The 23,765-nt window shown below is 39.5% G+C and overlaps 1 protein-coding gene across 5 annotated transcripts in view; it reads left to right on the top strand.

Moving 5' to 3' along the window:
• LOC134539034 (protein timeless) overlaps window positions 1–23,765 on the top strand; it is a 64,796-nt gene that overhangs the window by 6,045 nt on the left and 34,986 nt on the right. For all 5 annotated transcript variants that reach the window (XM_063380711.1, XM_063380715.1, XM_063380714.1 and 2 more), the window contains 7 exons: window positions 6,062–6,273; window positions 9,178–9,291; window positions 11,315–11,409; window positions 11,531–11,592; window positions 20,919–21,102; window positions 22,192–22,383; window positions 23,375–23,521. In XM_063380711.1, the coding sequence (XP_063236781.1) occupies window positions 9,195–9,291; window positions 11,315–11,409; window positions 11,531–11,592; window positions 20,919–21,102; window positions 22,192–22,383; window positions 23,375–23,521 (777 nt within the window). In that variant the 5' untranslated portion in view covers window positions 6,062–6,273; window positions 9,178–9,194. The remainder of the gene's footprint in view (window positions 1–6,061; window positions 6,274–9,177; window positions 9,292–11,314; window positions 11,410–11,530; window positions 11,593–20,918; window positions 21,103–22,191; window positions 22,384–23,374; window positions 23,522–23,765) is intronic.

The following is a 23,765-nucleotide window of genomic DNA, read 5'->3' on the forward strand; positions in this document are numbered from 1 at the left end:
TGCTAGACCTGAAGGTATGGATTAGGGGGAGTGAAAAAAAAATTCGCTGTTTCGACGACCTTCAGGATGGACTACACAGTTCTCAGTATTCTCGGGGCAAATAGCGCCAGCTCATTGGCCGCTGACTTGCGGGTCGTCTCAACTGGTTTGCATGTCATTCGACACTTCTTTGGTTGAGGTTCTCTCATCGGCCAAAGTCTTCCAGATGAACAGCGAGCCATTAGCTAAAGCAGCTTTAAATGTATCTGTATTTGAATTTTAACCTACGGCGAAATTAATCCACAATTTTTTTCCTGTCTCTGGGTAAGGAGTATTTTAATATTTTGGAAGACGAATGGCGAGTTGTAAGTACAAGGGCTTTTTTTCCCAACCTCCGATGGGCTATGAAAAAAGACAAATTTACATAACATAGTAATTTTGTCACCAAAAGTACAGCAGGGTCTTACCTATTTTTCTAAATAATCGCCAAAACGATTGAGGCATTGGTCATATCGTGCACAAGCTTCTTGATGCCTTCTTCGAAGAAGTCAGCCGCCAGTGAATAGAGATATAGGGCCAGCGCCTGTACCTCTCTCTCCTCCTCGACACCGCTGTGAGGCGGGTGGACTAGTAGGGAGGCGCGATAAGTCTTGACGCGGGAACCAGTGCGCCGCGCGTATAGTGCACCCGCATCACAGCGGCGTCGTGATGGAGAGGGAGGTATAGGCGCTGGCCTACTACTGGTTAGCTAATAGTTAAGGGCAGGCATTTTTCGCGAATAAATCTGAACGCCTATTAGACTGCAACAAGTTATACCCGCACCAGCGGTTTCTTCCTTGTGATTGGCGGACGTCTGCGAGGGAAGTCGTTGCCTTATTTGACCTGAGCCACTCAGGAAGTGTTTGCATCCGCACTGACTCGCTGTGATTGGTGTTGTAAGAATCGATATTGACCTGAAAGAAACTCACCCAATCACGAGACACAAACGATGCTACAGTGTTCTAACTTTCAGTTAGTCTCGTAATCTTTTCGTGAAATATGCATGCCCCTACAGATAGTGTTTTGAAATGCATACTGTTTGTGTTGAATTACTCACACCCCGCTGGTGTATTATGGTCACAACATAACTTCTTAATTTACTTCATGTTAGTGAAATTTTTATTATAACATTGTGGGTGTAAAACTATCAGAAAAATCGTTAATTTACACGGCCACCTTGTATTTTTACACGAATTTTGAGGTTTTTGAAACATCAACCCATATTTGGTGTAAAACAACGCGATGTAGTAGTAATTTTGCACTAATAATTAGAGACCGGAAAAATTCGCGATTTCAATGACCTGCAGGATACACTCCATGATCCTCTATGCACGCGGGAAAATTACTTCTGCTCATTGGCTACTGACTCGCGACACATGTTAAGTGAGACGCTCGTGATTCGATACTTCTTTTGTTGAAAGTTTTTCATTGGCCGAGTGTCATTCAGATAAACTGTGGCCCAATCAATGATGCAGTAAAAAGGCAAACGTTTTTGGATTCTAGCCTATCGCGAAATAAATCCGAAAATTTTTCGGGTCTCTACACATACTAACACACACATTCATACATGATCTGGTATTAATTCCCCAAAGCCCTGACGCTATAGTTGACTCAGGTGGTGCCACAGAGGTGTAGTAAAAGCGCGCATAGATGCTGCAAACAATTAGAAGCCTTTAGAAACGTAAGAGACGCGTGTCTTCCATTGTTAACGTTTTCCGTTCAGAAAAATGAAATACCGACGTCGGAACATCACCACGGGAGGAAAGTTGTCGTCACTTCCTGTGTAAGTACACGCCTTGAAAATTTTGTCATACCCCGGGCAGATATAAGCACAGAGAGGATGAAATGGCTCAAATTCGTGCCACAAAGAGGTACGTACAATTTAGACAGGGGTGCCCACAAGGGGGGGGGGGGGGGTAACGACGCAGACTGCGTCATTAAAAATTCGGGGGGGGGGGGGGGGTGGTTAAAAGAAGATAAAAATGTATATATTATTAACATAATTATAGCTTCTAATTTGAAAATACGTTTCTGGTGCTTTGATAATTGAAAGGGATCTTGTAAATCAAATTGGCAACCCCGCACTTTCCTCAACAAAAGCAGTTTGGCATCTGTCGGTTCAGGATGGAAATATTACCTGATATGACCAAAATTATTATTATTATTAGAAAATCAGTTTAAATTAATGCGAAATGTGATCAAATATAATACTAAAAAAGTATAATATAAAATAATTGAGTAAATCATTGAGAAAATGGCATAAAGAATTTCGGGGGGGAGGGGGGCGCATCATTAGGTTAGGGGGGGTGAGTCATAGTGTTTGGGGGGGGGGGGGGTAAGCACCTCTGATTTAGAAAACCCGAACTTGTTTGTAAAACTATTTAAATAATGCCGGTGAATCAGTTTTATTGTTTTTTTTTTACACTGACACTTTTTTCTTGGGTGCGCGCCGGGTTGCCTATACCTCAGGCGTGGGCATCGCGAAAGCTGGCACTACGTCACATTAAGGGACACATCCAAGAATGTTAACGGGAACGGTGGGTGGGAGGGGGATGGGTCCACAGTTTTTGAAGTGAAACTTCTAATGCGACTTCCAACAAGGTTGTGTTAAATGTTTAACGCTCCTGGGGAGGGGGGAATAGAAAGAGACAGAGCGAGAGTGAATGCGTGTTTCATAGACGCACATAAATAGTGAGTGTGTGTCATTTCTCTATGTCCACGAGGTCTCGCCGCGTCAATTTTCTCCATGGGGCGAACCCGTCCGCTTAATTAAATAAACAGCTTTTATCGTTGAATGATTTCATGATTTATTTTAGTTTGATTTGATACAATATGATTTCACTAAAAATCAATTTCTACCCCTTCCTAATTTCATTTCCACATCACGAAGTTTCACTTCTTCCGCGCGGAGGGACTCGACGCACTATTTTTGCATGCAATTAAAAACTATTTTTTTAATGATGCCAAAGAATTATAACTTCTCACGCGCGTACCTAAGTACACGCACCCATTTTTTTAAAATGAGGTTTCGCAGTACTGTGGCAAATAACTCTAGTTCATTGGCTGCTGACTTGCGAGCAGTCGCCGGACTGGTTCGGCTGAGGGGTTTTCCCACCGGCTCGGAGTCAGTGGGTGACAGGGTGTCCACAAGGAAAAAAATATTTCGTACCAACTTAGGCGAGAAAAAAGTACTAGATTTTTTAAAAAAAAGTACTAAATTATAATTTGTTATGGTTTTAACAATTAAGGAAGTTACTATGACATTGCAATGCTCGAACTTAAATATCACACCACACACACATACATTCCATAGTTTTTTTAAAAATAATTACGCTTAATAATAAAACGTATTGTAGTTATTGTAATATTTTTATATTGAAGAAAAAAGTACTAGATCTGAGCGTAAATGTACTAGACCACTAAAAAAAAAATTGGTTGTCTGTAAAGTCGGTTTACGGACTATAGTTGAACGTGACAACGTTATAACAAAACATTAATGTAATGATTGCATACTTTTATGAATAAAATTGAATAATTTGTATTTTATTATCACTATTTTGTATGGATACAAAGGAGTGAAATGAAATCTACAATTTCATTGATAAATTTACTTTTATTTGCACTCATTAATTCAAATATGTTTATCACTTTAACGAAGAGATTTATTTTAACTATAACTTTCATACACGTTAGCTGTTTAACTTCTTCCCAATCTGTGTTATTCTGTTGAGGATAGGACAATGATAGGAAAAGTAGGAAACGAATGGGAGTGTTTCAAGTTTAATGTGCCTCGAAAAAAGTCAAATCGATGCGTTGTTCCAATCGAGTGGAAAGAGAGATAGATGCGGCGCAAGCGTACAATGAGCGTAAGGGGACAATGAGTCATCCTTTTTTCGTGCGTGCAGCCGGCGTGCATCGATTTATTAGACGTCGTCACGTCGAAATGATGAAAGTACTAGATCTAGTATGAAAGTACTGACTGTGGACAGCCTGGCGGGCGAACAGCAGAAAGCAGCGTCGTGTCGAGACGAGAATCCGCGCAATCTCCCCCCTCCCCCCCCCCTCTCTCCCGACCGCGTGCCACGTGACCGCCGCTGTCACGTGGCCTTCGACCTTCTGCTGACGACAACTCCCCCCGCTGCTGTTACGTAACCCCCCGTCCGGACCGGACCCGCCCACGCCACAACTTCCCCCTCCCCGCACCCTCCCAGCACTCGCCGGTGGGGGTTTTTTTTTGCTTCCGTTAAATTAAAAAAGAAAAAGAAATAGCCAGTCACGGGGACTGTCAACAGAAGTGAAAACTTAAAAGCTTTGTTTTTTAAACGTGCAGTATGACGTCATTTCTACGTCAGATGTACGTAAGAAAATGATTTTCGTATTACATCACCCGTAGAGACCGGAAAAATTCGCGGCTTCATTTCGCGATAGGCTAGAATCCAAAAACGTTTGCCTTTGTACCGCATCAGTGATTGGGCCACAGTTTATCTGAATGACACTCGGCCAATGAAAAACCTTTAACAAAGGAAGTATCGAATCATTAGCGTCCCAGTTAACAGGTGTCACGAGTCAGTAGCCAATGAGCAGGTGTAATTTTCCCGCGTGCGTAGAGGATCATGGAGTCTATCCTACAGGCCATTGAAATCGTGAATTTTTCCGGTCTCTATATATCAGTACGATGTCAGCATGATATAATTTATCCTTACATCATTTTTTAGTCACAAAAGATGCCAGTGGTATGTAAAAATTACGTAAAAAAAAATTCACTACCTAGCTATGACTTACCAGTGATGTCAGACCTAGGTCATGTATTCAGGTCAAATTAAGTTAACTTACTGCTACTACAGCATGTCGGTGATGCGAACTCACAAGATTTTACCCATCAAAAAAAAGAGCCCAACACGCACATGATACAGTCGAGTATATACAATGTATTAGTGTGTATATGCGTAAACACGTACACAGGCCGCTGCGATTCGCCAGTCTAGCGCAACACATCACTAGCATGTCGGTGACGCGAACCCATAAGTTTTGCCCCTACCAAAAATCGCTCAACGGGGCTAAATAAGTTTTCACTTCAATAAGTTGCAATGCATTTCCAATACATCTAATATTGAAATATACTGTTATAAGCAAACTTAGTTTTAAAATTTGCTTGCTTGATTTTTGCGGTGTACAATTATTTTTTTATGTTTATATTTTCAACACTTATATTTATGATAAAGATATTAATGATACCTACCATAATACTAAATTACATTATAATTTTAATGTGTGTGACAGAAAATAAAATAAATTTATAATTGTTTTGATTTTTAGCTGTTATGTGGAAGAGTTTATGTAGCTTTGGTAATGAAAAAGGTGAATTTAATGGGGTAGAGCCCTAAATTAGTTTGCTTCTATTATTTTGTGTTTTTTTCACATTATTTTAATAAATTCATGATATACCCTTATTTAATTATTTATAAGGTTTTCTACTATGCAAGTCTTTATTTAATGATTTTATAAAGTTGGAGACATTTTTATGTCAGTCATAGCATGTCCTGAAAGAATGAAATCTTGTGTAATACAGTTTTGGATTAACCTTTTAGTATTTAATTTGTCTTTAAATTCTGTTTTTAGTATACCATTCATTAAATTAAAAAAAAGTACCTAGGTTTTCCTAAAACCATATCAACTTGTGTTTTTCAGGGTCTTGGGAAAACCTCATTTTTTATTGTTTTATGAATGATCTATTAAACAAAAGAGTTTGAAAACAAAGGCTACATACAAATGGTTAATTCAAAACTTTATTCCACAAATTTTCATGCTTTCAGTACATGTTAGGATTGACAGAAAAAAATTGTTTATAAGGTCATAAAAAACATTAATGACTTGTTTAGTTGAAAACACCTTTTGTTAACAGTTAAATGTGGTTATATTATGAATTTATTTAAAATCTTGTGAAAAAAAATTATCAGAAGCAAAATAAGTTTAGGTACTACCCACTAACATGAATTATTTAAATAAAAAGTGAATGAACATCGCTGGTTGGTTTGTCTGGCAGGCGTTCTGTCCGAGCTGTATGGCGAGCGGAGACATCGCTAGACGCACGTCCGCTGAGTCCAGGGAATGCCCTGCGAGGGAACCACTGATGACCAATCAACATCCAGGGAAGCAATCTGTTTCGCGAGCGTCAAACTGCAGGCGGAACACTAGAACAAGCAGTTGGTGAAGCTGGTGTTTGATTGGTCCGATCTCCTGCGATCTCCTTTGAAGGTACGAAGGGTGTGGGTAGGTTCATGGGCATGTTTATATCGAAGCGTTGGAGTGCCATCACAGAATACTTAATATTCGGATCTTGCTGTCAAGAAGTTTTACCTAAGGGTGTATGTCATGTTCCAATTCATTAGTTTATATTTACACTAGCAGAACTCGGCAGATGTTGTCTCCTGCTGTGGTTTATTTATATACCTCTGTGTATATTAAATGGATTGTTTGTATGTAACCTAGAATCTATAAAGCGTTTGAAATGGTATTCCATGTTAAACTCACTCACCAAATACTAATCACAGTTACAATCACTATTTGTTGTTATTGAGGATTAAGGACAGTAAAAATCACAATATACCAGTTTTCATAGCTGCAGTACCTGGCGTTGCCCGGGCTGAACACAGGGTGATATTTTGTCCGCGAGTTAAAGCAAAATGGATAGTGCTTTATGACGGTGTGGTGGACATAGAGAAATGATACACAATTGCTGTTTGCATGTCTATGACCTATGATTTTCTGTTTACCCATTGTGATTGAACGGTAGAAGTTGTAGAAAAATGTATACCGTGAAAATATTCTCTGTATAATATCTGTATATATACAAAGTTTCTTGGAGATTGGTAGAACGGTGTAGATGTTGCTACTGCAGCGTCATCTAGTGACGAGTTATAGCAAAATGGATAGCATAAAAAACCGTCTCCCTGAAAAAAACACTTTGATGTGCCCACTTTCATGGTGATCAGTCAAACGGTGTCAAGAGTTTATCAATGTCATGCACATACACGTACGTACATACCAACATCCATTTTTATATATGTAGTTTCCACACTGTTAAACGTCCCAACTCTTTGGGTAGCTGAACTTTCACACAAAAAAAAGTGTGTGTGTGTGTATGTATGTGTGTGTGTGTACATATAGAGCATACGTTTTGCATATTTTAACATTAAATATTTAATATGTGTAATATTGAATTTTTAACATGTTTGTCCTATATGGATAATGAGAATTTAAATGGAATAAAAAACTGTAATTTTTTAGGTTTGAAATCAATTTTATTGGCTGCTATGTCATATGGTTTAGTTTCATTCAGAATATAATTTTTTTAATTTTACGTGGCTTTTTAAAATCATCAGAATTTTTGTGATTTTAAAGGGCTGAATAAAATTAAATAATTTTTTTCTGAGAGAATTTTAAGCCACCAGTATTTCCTTTAAACACAAACATTTTCAGTTATTTAATTCCATTTGGTTCTGCTGATCCATACTGCACAAAAATGTTAAAAATTCAACTATCCCAGCTAATTATGCAAAATTATGCGCTATACACTTATTTTTTCATTTTGTTGAATTTCGGCCACTCATAAAGTCTACAAGTTTAACCATGTTAAATGTAAAAAATAAAATAATGAATTATAATGATACATACACCCTAAACAATTAACAAGAATGGTCCTAACTATTGTTAATTATTTGTAAAATGTTTTATATTTTTAATATGTGTTTATTTAATAGTTTTTAGAAATTTAAAGGCCATTTTTTATGTCAACCCTAGCATCAACTAAGTAAGAGCATGTTATCATGTTATATACAGTTTTAAATTAATCGTTTATGTGTAGCCTTTGACATGTTTTACTTTATTGTTTGACTACAACTCATAAATCAATTAAAAATTGGTTTTCCCAAAATCCTACAAACCTGAGTTGCAACTACTTGTACCTATTTTTTTTATATAATGCTTTAACCAGGTTACACAGATTCTGTAATTTGGTTTCCTTTGGGCTTACCTATAATTTGTTAGTCAAGAAATTTGTGTCAGAACAAACAAGACGTCATTGACATTTACCACTCGGTTGGTTTGTTTTAATATGACTAATGTTACCTATCTCTTAATTTTGATTTGGACTATTTATTAAAAAAATGGCCAATGTAATTCTCAAAAACCTCATTTCCTTAGTATTCCAAGGTTTTAATATTCATTAAAGATGATTTGGAGAAAAATAAAGTAAATTAAACAATTCAACACTGATTATATCTGAAGTTTACTAGATTAATTTTTTCCTTCATGCATATCCTGTTACCATTCCCCAAGATATTGCACTTTTAACAGGTGATACATAAATAAAGTTATCATATGTATTGATTCTGAAAACTTAGTTTGTGAAACAAACATTTAAAGGGTTGAATGTTAAAACACCATAGTTAATTGATTTTTTTAAATTTCTTGCATATTATTTTATTTTGACCTTTGAGATGTAGACTCAGATTCGAGGGTGTGTTTTCGAGGTACTCTTTGGGATTCGAATTAGAGAAAATTGTGGTTTGACTCGTCACTACTTTTTATGCTTCTTTGAATTATGGCGAAGTATAATTCTAATGCTTGTATATGAATACATGTATCATTTTATTTTTGACGTGATAACGTCTTATAAATCGATGAACGCCGGCTGCACGCACGAAAAAGTCTCGCGTTCCGCATGAGCCGAGCGTGCAAGAACCGGCCAATCTACCGTGCGAGAAAATCTTCTATAATATCAAACAGGTTAAGGCGGGCTTTTTGACTAATTTTTCGTGATTATATTTAAAAATAAATTTTAAAAATTAAATTTGCAAAAAACTGTAAATAATATTAGAAAATTAAAAAGTATGCAATTTTTCGTCAATTTTTTCTCATTACATTAATCACTTGAAATTATCGTCCGTAAACCGACTTTACGGACAACCCCCTTTTTTTATTTTATAATTTTGGTTTCTAGAATTTTTTGCGGGGACGTGTGTAGTGAGTACTTTTGCAGTGTTACGATCTCGGTGTCGTACGAATGTTCAAGGCGTGTTGAGATGTTTGGTAGCAGTTTTGTGTAGCTCGGTCGTGGGCTCGGGGCCGGCGTGCTCGACGCTGCTCTCTCGTCCGCAGGCCGACCAACCGCCGACATGGAGTGGATGGTGATAAACCCACTGGAGGTGCACAGCACGTTCGCGCTCGGCGTGCAGGTGGGAGACTCGTACGTCGCCAACGAGGACTGTCTCGGTGAGCTCCCAGCCGCGGGGGATTATTTCGAAACATCGAAGAATCTTCTACGATGAAAAAACCGGTTTTGTTAAATGTGAAACTTTAATTTTTCATGAAACCATCCACTGAAAGACATTTTTTGTATATTTCACAAGGAAAATCCATGGAAAAACCCTGTTGCCAAGGATATTACTTGTAAAACTACAAGGCAGAGCTTTGTACCATGTGCGATTTTGCAAGGCTTCTGCCTTGTAGTTTTGCAAGAAATATCCTTGGCAACAGGGTTTCCAAGAATTTCCCTTGTAAAAGAACAAATTTTTTTTTTTAGAGTGTTCAGAGCAAAAACTAGGGTTGGAATAAAAAAAATCCAAAATTTTTTTTGAAAATAGGTTTTCTTGGGTTCAAACCAGGGTTTTTTTCTTTATGATGTTAGTTATTTTGGTTCTCAGCAAGTTCGAATGAAAGCCATGCGACATCCTGCTTTCTGTCGCTCATGTTGAACCGAAAAGTTATAAAATCAAAGAACCGATCCCAGAAAATCTGCACATCTGACTGGGACTTAACCACAGAAAGGGTATTTCTCCACAGGAGGAGGATTCTCCATAGAATGGCTGTTTCCCCACAGAATATAGATTCACACTATAGTCAGGGATTTCCGACAGAATAGGATTTAACTATTTAATATTTTTTTTATTTTTAGAGGAGTATTTAGCTGGGTGTGTTTTACAACTTATTCAGATAATTTAAATGATAACATCTTGATTAGTATATAATTTTTTGTTTGTGTTAATCACCAGAAACATTAATGACCAAACTTTTTTTATTAGAGTGGAATTAGACCTTTCATTAAAAAAAATTAAGATATTCTATTTAAAAATACATTATTTAAAAAACTTTTTTTTTATAAAAATGGTAGCTTAAACCATGGTATATACTGTGGTTTTAATCAGCCAACCCTGGCAAAACCCAATAAGTATGCACGCCAAGTTTTACGACACCAAGATGTCACATAGTTGCACAACCATAGGTTCATAAAATTTGTAATTTTGGTTTCATGCAACATAGTTTCATCAGTTTCTTATGGAAATTTCAAGTTCCAACTGGAATCATTGACTTTTATTCACAGATATTAATATAATTGGTGTGCTTTTAGTTCTTTCTTCTTTTGATGATGATGTTAAATTATATTTGAGACATTCTGTAAAAAAAAAAAAATTGTATTTTTCTTTATCGACACTTAATTACTTTGGAACTACATAACGAATAAGTGGTTGTACCCAGTAAAAACGTTTCCTTTTTTTTATTATTTTGCAGCCACTAATACGGCATTAGAACATCCTCATCTTTGTAGGAAGACATTGTTGAAACTAAGTTATGATTTAATTGATGTTCTATAAATTTCATGAATTTTGTTTCAAGAAATCAGTTTTTTTACATAGTTTTTATTAGAGCTCTTCTTAAATTTAGGGTGCAATTTTTTAACAACATGCTGCCTTTAAAACTACCAGCTCACAATTAGAGTTTTCTTAATATCCGTTTGATAACTTTTAGTTGTAGTTACTTTTATTAAGGGCTTTCCCTCTGAATTCATCTCGATAGTTCTCTTGCGTGTTACGTTTCATCTTAAATTTTCTCAACAGGTATTTAATAAATATTATGTGGCTAATAGCGGCAACAAATTGCACCAGTGTTTTTAATTACAATTACTTGCGTGACATTTATATGTCAGAAATATCATTGAGTAAATATCTGGTGAGAAAATTTGTGATCCAGCAACAAATGCAAAAGAGAGCTATCAGAATATATTTGCAGGGAAATATCTTTATTAATAGTAATATCAAGAAAATTAAAAAAATTAAATAAGCTTCTAAGACTAAGCCTTTTCAGTTATAAAAATAAAGTGTGTTTTCATTATCATCCCTACCATGGTTTCGAAGAACCTTTATTGCTTCAGGAGATAATGGATTTGGAATGTGAAGAGAGTAATGAGGTGTGTGAGTTTTAAAGCAGGCTGTGTTGTAAGAGTCCTTTCTCTTTCCAGCTGTTCTTAATGAGATCCTCGAGAAATTACTAAATGAGGATAAAACTGCCCAGAAGTACAGAAGAACTCTCGGGTTTTCTCAGGTTATAAAGAAGGTAAGATTTTTTTTCCCCCTCTAAATTTTGTTAAAAAAAATTTTATTTTTAAGTGTTCTGATTTGGTTGCTTTGACTGGTGGTTTAAATCATTTATTTATATATATTTTTTTAATTTTCAGGATTTACTGCCCCTTTTGATCAACACTAAAGATAATGTAAAAGTGCTCGATGCCACGGTGAGGTGAGACATTCTTACGTTACGGCTTGTAGCACTCTGGGTAGCACCTTCGAGGTGGGAGTTGTGTCCTTGTTGCTCGGGGGGTTTTCGCCGGGGTCGGCCTGGCTGGGGGTTCTGTGTCTGGTCTCCAGGGGGCGTGGCGGTGTCGACCACTGCCTCGTCCTTCCTGCTCGCACGGTCGAGCAGCACGTTCCTCACCACCCCTGGCTCGCACGAGACAGAATTCTCTTCTTGGGTGCCGCGACACACATTCATGCTGTGAGATCGAAAACATGCATTCCTCATTAGAGATGTGAGTTTTCTTCTACATACATACATACATGTGCTTTAGCAATGGCGTATGTCCAAAAGCTTACATCAAGACCAGGTCTCTGGTTGTCCACACGAACGAGCTGTGTTACGCAAGCGTAAGTTCCTGTAACGGCGCTAAGTTAGGAATTCTGTCTCGAGCGTTTCAGCCTTCTACCTTTCACCTAGAACATGCATCTGTATTGTTCCGTCCAGACCTTCCTCAGCCAGACACGTGTATATGCATGGTTTGAAGTAGCTCGTGGTTCGCATCATCTCTATGCATGGGCATGTTCATTCGCAGTGTTTACGAAAGGAAGAAACTTCATTTAACAAGACTTTCTTTCATAAAGTACTGTTTTATACTGCTGGCATGAATCCACTGGTAAACAAAACTTATCTTAACATCTGCGGAGAAAGATGGAAAAATAAAATGTTTGTGAATGCAGTTGTGCATATTTGTAGAAGAACGGTTGGTTTTTAAAAGTAATATGAAATTGTTTTTTTTACAGGTAAGTATTGAAAAAGAAAAGCATGTGTATACTAGGCGCAATATAACTCCGAGCTTGAGCTACGTCACACATGAGGAGTGTTGACTGCAACACGTGTGGGGGGTCGGGTGGATGAGGAGGGGGTATAAGCAGATACGGCGACCTTGCACAGCAGGTAGAGAAAAGCAGAAAACATTGACCACTTACCACTGACGTTCCAAGCACTACCTCAGTTCTTCAACGCCACTGACTGTTCCATCCGAAGAGTCTGATGTGTAAACGTCACTGCTGTCACTGTTTGCATCACCTAACTGAACAATCGCTTTATCAATTTCAATGTCAAAACGCACATCCTTATCCCAGTATTCGTTCTCGAGTGTCTTGGCGTGATTGCAAATCGGTATCCAATCTTCTGGACCCATTCGGTTAAATATTTCCTCGCAAAGTTTTTTTTTTACATTTGCCAAATTACAAGTAACATTTCTTGAAGCGACTTCTCCTTTAACTTTAGCCCATATGCTTTCTATCGGATTCAAATCCGGATGATAAGGGGGCAGACGAAGTAATGTGTGGCCACTATTTACCAATCGTCTGTCTGCCGAGTACTGCACTTGCGAAGGTTTGTGCTTCTTTATGAGGTTATACAAGTTTGGTTTGAGCATGTCGCTAGTAAAGGAAATATTCTCCTTACTTAACCACTGCTGCATTTCCAATTTTGTCGAGCTGGAGGTGGGTCTTTTATTTATTTTTACATTGTGATTATCTATCACAACAACAATGTTTGGTGGAAGATTTTGTATTAATTGTTCGGTGAGCCATTTTTCATATTGTTTGTACAGTCGTGCGAGACACACCCGTCGCATTTGCTGTTCTCAGCTGTGCTTTCTCTAGTGAAATGGAGGGTTCCTGCAATCGCGCTTCATTTTCCATAAACTGCAGAACGTTATAGACGATTTCCCGCGCCTGCGAGTGCAGTTTTTTACTCTTAACTTTTGACAACACTGGAGGCATTTTATGTATAAAGTTGTACTTTACTGAAGTACTGCACTACATATGTAACACTGGCTCTGAACAAAAGTGATACACTACATGCATACAAACCTCAGATCCAAACTGTAAACGAAAACGTTTAGTAAGTACCAACGTATTCGTCGGATTTCACCGAAGGACTAAGTTTTCACTCTGTGCAGTAGCGTGTAGCCCCTGTTATCAAGTTACGCATTATCTCTCACTGCCGCGCCACGTCTGCCTTCTCCAGTGTCGGGACTCACATACACACAACGATTTTCTAACCGTCACCCAGGCTCGGAGTTATGTTGCGTCTAGTTTAACTTGTATGTTATTTTTTTCAAGCACTTAAAGGTTTTATGTTGCTGCATTTTTTTTTTTGTGAACACGAAAGTGTTGGTGATAAACACGCAGTAATTCTTCAGTTTCCAGGAAGTGATTGTGACCGGTGCAGGGTCGGTGTTGTCGGGAATCTTAGAACGTGTGCGTTAGGGAAGCGCGCACCGGACCAGGCCTCGGGAGAGACTCCGTTGCGGCAACTCACGCCTGGCGGTGCCGTCCACTGCGACACGACACGTCTCCTCGGAAGACCTGCGGCGAGTGTCGCCACCTGGCGAAAGGGTGCGGCGTAACTTGCAAACAGTGTGCGGGGACAAAACCTCTTTGGCTGGTCGCCGATCTCAAAAGCCACCCCGGGCACAGCCTGCCTGCGTTTGCTGCTGAACGTTAGATACCTTAATTAATGCGGTGGACGAAGCCCGCTCGATAGTTGCTCCCTTGTCGGGCTTGGTGCGTTCAACCCGCGAGTCATAACGCAGACTGGCCGATACTCCAAACTGTACTTCTTGTAGAGCTGTAGTGATGATGTTGTCACAGACTCGCAGCTAGAATCACGGAATACTGGCAAGGCTAGAAAACCAGCAGGAAAAAAAAATGCATATTTTGATTTCCGTTGATGTTTTAAGATGTCTGGACAGGGAGTCTTGCAAGAGCTTCGGACCATTCTGCCCAGAAGTGACGAGTCCTCGACCTAAAAGTGTTCCTCGCGAGAAGAACTTGCCGATTTAATAGTTTTGGTTCCTAATTTCTGATAATCAACTTGACTTGCCTGTGTTGATAAACAAAAAAATAATTATTAGGTTCATGAAATATTCCTAATATATAAATTGGATGACAGTGAATGCTGGCCACATTTTTATTTCCTTCAATTGAGCTTATCTGTTGTAATAAATTATTGTTATTGAGTGCCACATCTGGACGAGCAATACGACTGCTTAGTGTTCAGTTCAGAACTAATGGTGCGCCAGATTGGATAATGCCAAGTAAAAGACATATGAAGCTAAGAAAGTGGAGTCTGTGAGGCACAAAAAGTTTGACTAGTGTAAAGTACGTTAATGAAATAAAACTCAAAAACCAAAATCTGGAATCTCTGACTGGAATCTCTGACATGGTACATGAGCAGAGATCCAGGCGAATGTGAAATTGTCCCATCACTACTACATAGCTTCTTTATTGGCTGTTTACTGTTTGTATAGTATTAGCTTATTTTTAATTTAACTGCCGGTGTCAGGCTGTGAAGGGAATTATTCTTATTACAGAAGAATAGCTTTGTTTATTTCTATGGAAACTGGGAAATAGTTGCTTCTCAAGTGCACGTTTAAAAATTGCAATTAATTCAGCAAAAGTTTCTATATTAAATACTTTCCTGATTTTTTTGCAGTTCATGTGTACTGCTCAACTATGTAGATGTATAGCAAGGAAATAATTTTATATTACTGATACTAATCCTAATTATTATTAAATGTTTCATGTTTATTCACAGTAGCTGTGGGTATTATTATTAATTTTGTACTGATTCCAGTTTTAAATACCGTAATGATCTAAGGTCATGTTTCTGTATTTATTGCACCTACAGATAGTCTGCAGGAATGGTTTTGAAATTTGCAAGCGTCAAATCTCTTCCGTTGGTTTAATTTATTTCCCATTTTAATGTTTTCATTTTTATTTTTTTATTCGTTACTAAGGCTTTTGTTAAATGTGCGTGGATTCAGGGTTGTGCATGGGGTTGTTTGTCCCACGCACCATTCCTTAGAAAATTATCTGAATTTTAATTGCATAAAGAGAATTGACATTTAAAAATTTGGTGTCATACTTTTCAGAAGCTCTACACATAATAAATAATACAAGCAATAAGTAGAGACCTGCAAAATTCGCGGTTTCGATGGCCTTCAGGATAGACTGCACATACCCCTGTACACTCGGGCAAATAACGCAAGTTCATTTGCTGCCGACTTGTAAGTCGTCTCAGCTGGTTTGTCTGTGATTCGATCCTTCTTTGGTTGAGGGTTTATAACTGGTTGAGATTCGTCCAGATGAACAGTAAGCCAATAGCAAAATTATCTAGGAGGTATATGTGTTTGAGTTCTAGCCTATCACCGAATGAATCCGCGAATTTTGCAGGTCTCTAGCAATAAGACTTTGCTTTGCGATAGTATTTCAGATTTTTTAGACAGCATGCATTCATGTAATCTATTATGATCTAACTTGTATTTGTTATGTTGAAACTTGCATACACAAAAGCAAGTTGAAAGTTTAGATAGTCTTTTAATGGCAGCAATTTTTTATTTGTGTGCAAAGTTGTTGTAATGGCGATGAGAAAATATAACTGTATTATATTGGCGTGAAGCTGAACTTGTTGGATGACAGTACTCAAGGGGCCTCAGATGTTGTTTTCTGCCGCAGGTGTCACGACTCCAAGGGCCCCGCGTGGATTGCAATGCCTTTAAGTGGAGGGTGTCGACCTTTAGTGTCTTTGCTCCTCCAGGGTGAAACAGTACTTTGACGGGGGAGGATGGTGTCTCTAAAGCCCACCCCCACACGATGCCCATTTTCTGCTGTAACTTCTGCTATACCCATGGGCGTAGAAGTGGGCATTGAAGTTTGCTTAGCAGAAGAGAAAGAAAGAATTCTTAACTCCGTACACACGATGCCCAGAATGTTAACAGAAAACCAGCCAGCGCAGTTACCGACCAAAGAAAGCATATCGGGGTAGGATAAACATGTTGCTGTCTGTTTAACCAAATACTGGGAGAAAAAAAAAATATGAAAATTGCAGCTCTGTATTTTAAAAATTATGTAACCTGGTGGATTGTATTTTTATATTTTATTTTCTACATTTCACTTGCAAAAATATTAAAAAAAATTTGATCTAGTATTTAGAAACATATACAGAGCAATTTATAAATTAACAAGATTGCATTTTTTATTCTTAGGTTAGTTTCAAAATCTGGTAATATAAAATTTAAAGGTTACAAAGGATATTAGGTTTGCTTTAATGCAGTTTCTTTGTGAATTATTTATAATAATACATCAATCAGACATTTCATCTAGCTAATTCACAGTATTATTTGTGCAAATATCATTATAATCTTAAAAATATGCTATGATTCACATATTTTATAAATGTTACTTGATTACTAACTTATTTTACTACTTTATTTGAGAAATTTTAACTAACAATTTTTGTAACCCAGTGAGACATACCTAATACCCAAATAGTTCGCATAATAAACTTGAATCTAAAGTGAAGGATTTTTTTAATTGCGATTATATATTTCAACAATAATTTTAATTTACAAAATATATTCCAGGATAGTTTGACTATCATAAAGTTTCATTTGGTATACCATTGCATTTGTTACATGCCCTTACTTTTACAAAAGGGACTATAGAAGGGTTTATATTGCTACACGTGGGTCCACAATCTTGATGACTTCCGCTCGTGGGCATAGCAGAAAAATAGAACACGTTCTATTACAGTTTTGGCCAAGACTTAGGGTATGAAATATTTTTATAACCAGATCCAGACCCCTTGGAAGGGTGCTGGAATGTTACCTACGTGGGAACAGGCGTGCAAACAGAAAAATAGGTATGAAAACTGCCGAGGAAATGGGTATCGTGTGGGGCTGGCTTAAGCGACCACCCTAAGCAGGCTTGCATCCCTCGGACCAAGCTGTGCCCCAGGATACGGTTTTACTCGTTCAGTAACTAAAGGCTTGGTTCTGCCGTTTTTCAAAATATCACTTTCAGCCAAACCCACAATGTGCGTGGCTAAGTGAAAAACATGGGTATAAAAAAGTATGAGAAAAATTTTGTTGTTATGTGTCACAGTGTTCCTACAGTGTTTAAAATTTCAAAAACAAATATGGAAAAAGAAACCTACAAGACTTTGTCATAATTTTCCTTTTATAGCCATGTTCGTATCGCTGCAATGCGCAGTGCTGTTATATTTTATAAGTGATATTATGAAAAAAATGAGAGCAAGTATTTCAGTACTAGCCAGTGATGTGTAACATCTAACCTCGATAACCAGCATATTCATGTGTTCTCGTGTTGCAAATACACGTTCAATAAGAAAACCCGGACACGAAACAACACGTAGAATTCTTTAAAATAATGCAAGAGTACGATAAATATACGCAAATTGTGTTTTCAATTAAATTTCTAGAAGCAAATCACACACAGTTTCTGCTCCCACTGCTAGAATTCGCTTCTGGATTAGCTACATTGATTATAGAATTATTTGATTTGCAGAGTGAAAGGTTAAACTGTATAATGAAACGGCTTTGATAAGACCAAAAAAAAGACTTGAAAAAAAACTCAACCGCAGCTTATGACAAGGTATTTCATTAAAATATGGCCCATTTTGTTGAAGTTTATTAAACAGTTAATACTGTAAAGTTTCCCCTTTGTCTTTGTGAACTCTAGTTCACGCTATCCGCCACAGATGGCAGCACCGTGGTTGTTACACGTTTCCTTTCCTCGCGACTTCCGTTCCATTCGCTAAATGACTTCCACCAAATGCCGTATACCGAGAGCTAAGATGTTACACATCGAAAATGGCTTAATGATGCAGTATATTATCTAACACGTAAAACCCTGTCCCGGGGTTCGGCCGAGTCTCGAGTAAGGCAGGCCCCCTCAAGTTGTGATGTCACGTGCTGATTCCGTGACTGAGATCGTACTTAACTCCGAGATCATAGAAGCAGTTTCCTTTCGTACGCACTTTCTGGGACTGTCATATTTGCTCCACCTTTTATTTTCCTCTTTGCATTTGAAAATACCGCACATGTGTCAAGATGATGTTTCAGTATGTAACCTTCTACAGCTTTATTTTGCCTGTTGCTTTGTCAGAATAAATCCTAGTCAAAGGCTAGTACCAGTAAGTAGAATTCTTATGAACATGTGGGTATCATTTTTTTTTCTCACCTTACAAGCGCTGTCATTTTGCAGTAGAGCGTTGCATGGCGAGGGAATATGGTGAGTGGGTTAGTAAGGTGGCATCGTTCGGAAGAGGTAGATAGGCATGATAGTTTGTCCAGTCTAGTTGCATACGTGTTAGTTAGTTAGTGGGTAGTTTTCTGTGTAGTTTAGAGTGAGTTTGGGGCAAGTATCAGAATTCTCTCTCCTGAATGTTAAATTTTTTTTTTTTTTTTTTTTTTTTTTACTTGCATGTTTACAGACATATTTCGTTCTGAATGGCGTTCACACTGCACACACTGGTTGCCTATCACTACCACACAGTCCGGAGTTCACAAAAAGTATCATGCATGTTTGTTTTGGTGCAAATGAGTTATCAGTTCAGGAATAGAGAGACATTTTTTTCGGGAAGAATGAAGCGATTGTGACTAGTGGATTTGCGGAAGTGCCTGAGTATTGATGACCTTCACCCGCCTTGATGGGTCATTCCAGTTCTCATCTTTATTTTTTACTATATTGCAACTCCCGCAGATTTTTTAATATATAAGCATTCAAAATTTTTTGTGGTGTTAATTTTTGTACCAGATATATAGGTACTGCTCGTCAGATCAGGCACGCGACTAGAGAGAGGCACATGGGACTTGTGGCCCGGGCACCTAACTGGCAGAGTAATTTTTAATATAGATATTTAATTGAATATCGTAATGTTGTAACACACATAAAAAAATTTGGATGGCCGATAATTGGTATTTTTAAGGTAACTTTCCAACTGTGATGTCTTGAAAATTAAATGACTAAAATGAATCCCCACACAAGTTGAATCAAAAATATTTGTAATGGTGGAATTGATATTTGGTAGTGATATGAGGTGTTGTCAGGGTTTAAGTTTGGTTGGTTTTTTTTAAAAAAAAGGGGGGGGGGGGGGGGGTTGGGTATGTGCCAAGATAAGTTCTTGCCCCGGGTGGAAACTAGTCTAGTTTTTTCCTTGCGTCAGATATGTGTAAATTGAGGTAATTGTTCATAATTTTTAAAGTTTCCTTTTACCCACTAATAGCATCGTAATCACTAAGGAAAAGTTAATTTTCCGTGTTTCCACTACTGCGTTGCATACAAAACTTTTCCACTGTCCCATTTTCTTGGATAATTACTTCATAAATACTTGGAGGAGTTAGCTGAAAAACCAAAAAAAAAAGAAAAGAGAAAAAAAAAGTTGTCGGGCGTTTTGGAGTACCGATGGTCGTCTCTGGCAACTGTCGCCGGGATGTATCGAGCTTTCACGTCGGTGACGTCCGATGGTCCTCTTTTCTCATTGGCACTCGCGTTACCCCCGCACCAGCCGTCGTCGTCTCTGGCCGTGTTCGGTAAGTAAACCCTGACTACGTACGTACGTACCGGTGGAGTACCAGTCGAGAGCTCTTGGGAATTGTTTTCTTAAAAGTTAGTTTTTCAAAATTTTCCACTTGTAGGTTATACTCACATTTTTGTTTCCTTACTGCAATATAATAAGAGATATTTTCTTTTTTTTTTAACTTGGTCACACCTAAATAATGAAATGGATTGGAATGAAGATTTTTATGTAAGGGTAGTTATAGGTGTCTAGTATCATTCAGTGTTAATTTTTTTTGTGTACACAAGTGCGTTAGGGGTCGTCCATTAATCACGTGATTTTTTTTAGCAAATTTTTAACCCCCCCTCCCCCCTAGTGATTTGTGGTGAGGTTTTAGATTTACCCCCCCCCCCCCCCCCTTCGCAATAAATCACGTGTATTTTTTTTTGTACAAAATTTTTTTTTATAAATTTCAGAATATTATCTTTAAATATAGGTAATAATCTAATTTAATTCTGGAAAATTAAGCACAGCATGTATTCGGCGCCAAAATCACAGTCTTACTGGCGGCTGGCAAGCCGAGCCGGGTGGTTCATGTTGCGGCGGGCGGGGATATTGTTGCCTGGCTACGGCGAGTCAAGGTCACGCGTCGCTTTTCGGTTTAGTAGAAATTGCGCGAAAAAAATAAATGCACGTGATATCTCTCTCTCTACACACACACACACACACACACACCTCCCCCCTCCCCCCCCTGTGATGTTTCGTGATTTTTCCCGACCCCCTCCCCCCCTCCCTTTCGAGCAACGCGTGATTAATGGACGATCCTCTTACTTGAAGCGGTAGATCATCCTGTGCAGTTTGAGATGTGCTCACGGCCGCGCGGGGGAGGGGATGAGACAGGGGAGACCGGGGGGACGGCGAGCGGGTGTGTTGACCCGCGCCGTGCGTCCGCGCAGGGTCCTGGTGAACCTGACCCTTCCCGCGGAGTGCCTGCTGGCGGTGGAGCCCGCCTGCCGGACGGACGCCGGCCGCATCGCCGTGTTCGAGATCAACCACCTGCTGGTCACATCCAAGGAGGCGTTCGCGGATGCGCGCGTCACTCGCTGCGTCGTCGAGCACATGCGCGGCTGTCTGGAGAAGGTACGTGCGTCGCTGCCGGGCCCCCATCGGCGCGGCTGTGTTCGTAAAGTCCGGGGGGACAACAAATAATGGTTTTGATGTCATGTAAACCCATTCCCCCTCTTACTGAGACGGGCCATCAGGGGGTCCTCCACCAGAAAATTTTTGATTTCAAAAGTGCAAAATAGCGCTTTTCAAGCAGTTTTTGCATCTAACCATCGGATACGACGATGTTGAAATTATTATTGTTGTTTCCTTAAGGTAAAATTTGATGAGTAAAGAAATTACAAATGAAGTTGGGCAGAATAATATTATAAAATAAAAATATCACGATCTAGAAAGTTGGGGGGGGGGACAGTCCCCCTCCACCCAAAAAGTTCAGGGGGACACGTTCCACCCTGTCCTCCCCCCCCCCCCCCCCCCCCCCCCCGGTTCCTACGCCGCTGGCTGTGGCCTTGGGCTGGTGTCGGCCGGCCTCTCTCTTTCCCAGGGCGAGGTGAATAGGATCAGAGGGGTAAACAGTATCACAAATTTGTAATATATTTTGGAACATAACAAAGCAGAAAAGTTCTAATAGTAGCTATTATATAGTATCTATAGTTCTATGTAGTATCTATTATTAGAGACATGCAAAATTCGCGGATTCATTTCGCGATAGGCTAGCATCAAAACAACTATACCCTCGTACCGCTTCTGCGATTGGCCCACATTTTATCCGGGGAACTGTGAGCCAATGGGAAACACTAAACCAAGAAAGTGCCGAATTACAAACAGCCTAGTTGTGACGTCTCACGCGTCAGTAGTCAATGAACAGGTGTCATTTCCGCGAGTATTTAAAGGACTGTGGAGTCTATCCTAGAGGTCAATGAATCCGCAAATTTTGCAGGTCTCTCTCTATCATGCATAAATACATAGTTCCATCGTAAAAAAAAATGCAGCTTATAAATGTTATCTTTTTTTTTTGGTAGGGTTAAGTATTAAAAAAATAGTTTTTATAAAGATAAAAACCAAATGCAGTAATTCTCTGTTATTCAAAAACGGAAACTGGACAGAAGATAAAACCATATATTCGACGGTTGTCGAGTTGTGTTTGCCTGCCCGCGTCCCCAGGAGGCAGACCTGAGCCCCGCCGAGTGCGACAGCATCAACAACTGCCTGCTGCTGCTGCGCAACGTGCTGCACATCCCGCAGTGGTGGGGGAACGGGGGCCAGCGCTGCCGCCTGCAGAACCAGATCATGTGGAACCTGTTCACGCACAGTGTCGACAAGGTCATGATCAGCCTCATCACAGGCCCGCACAAGGTACACTCTCACTCTCTCTCTCCAGCCACGCTCCCTGCGAGGCGTCCCCTAGATGTGTTGAATGGTATCGGAGGCAAAAAAAAATACGTAAGCTGGGGAAAAAAATAAGATAATGCCATCATGTGGTAGAAGTTCAAAATAAATACAGTGGAGCATCAACTATCCAAACTAATGGGTAACTTGGTTTGTTCTGATAAACAATATTTCGGATAGCCATTCAAATATACTTGGGTTATATGAGCACAGTGAAACAATGAAACAGCGATAAACGCAAATATGTATCATGTATTTTTTTGTACTGCAACGCTCGCACAAGAATTAATATGTAAACAAATTCCAGTACACAAAATATGTAATCAATCATGTAAGTACTAAAATGATCAAAGAAATCTGCAGAGAATTAAAAGTACTCTAGGTCTAAATACATTTTAAGAAAAGAAGTCCCAAAATTTCCTTTCGCTTTTGCAGCAAATTGCCTTCTGGAACGCGTTCGGTTAACTGATCGTTGGGTTGACCGAGGTTCGGATAATCGATGATCCTCTGTGATCGTAAATCCCACACATGTCCAAGCCTTGCCTCGCTCTCTGACCAACTGCGGTTGCGGAAGAGGGGGTAAGGGGGTAGATTCAGGTCCCCCTAATGGTTCGGAAACACTACAAATCGAAAGAGAAACTATTTTTGAAATTTTGTAGAATCTACATTTCCCCCCCTCCCACCCTTCCGCCATGAAGGGGTAGTCGAATTTGGGTAAAATTTCCCACCATGCCCCGGTTTCATGGATACACAAAAAGAATGGCTACTGCACATAGCCTCCGAACCCCCCTCCCCCTTACACCTCTGCAGATAATACTCCTTAAATTATTGTCTTGTCATCGGTTCTACGACAAAATGATGAGAGTTTCGTCGAGGGTCGGCACACGATTCTCGCAGTACCCCACGCAGCACATGCTAAGATGTAGCGCGTGACACAACGCCTGTGTTGTGCCGGCAGTCGCGGTGGGCGGTGACCCTGGTGCAGCTCGTTGCCCTCATGTACAAGGACCAGCAGGTGGGGCTGCTGCAGAAGCTGCTCAACCAGTGGTTCGAGGCGTCGCTGAGCGACAGCTCCGAGGACAACGAGAGCAACACCTCCCCGCGGGTGAGCGTCTGACCCCCGTCCTTCATCCCCCCGTCACCTCAGTTCAACATGTCCAGGACAACGAGAACCCCGTTGTCCTTCATCCCGCGTCCAGGGCCGCAACTAGAGTCTCTGGCACCCGAGGCATGAATGGGTTCATGCGCCCCCCCCCCCCCCCACACCCGCTTTTTTTGCACATACCACACCAATAAAGCAGGGGGTCCGGGGGCCCTCCCACGGATAAATGGTGCTATGTTGAGACGTT

Source organism: Bacillus rossius, chromosome 14 (genome assembly GCF_032445375.1).
Source record: "Bacillus rossius redtenbacheri isolate Brsri chromosome 14, Brsri_v3, whole genome shotgun sequence".
Classification (NCBI taxonomy): domain Eukaryota; kingdom Metazoa; phylum Arthropoda; class Insecta; order Phasmatodea; family Bacillidae; genus Bacillus; species Bacillus rossius.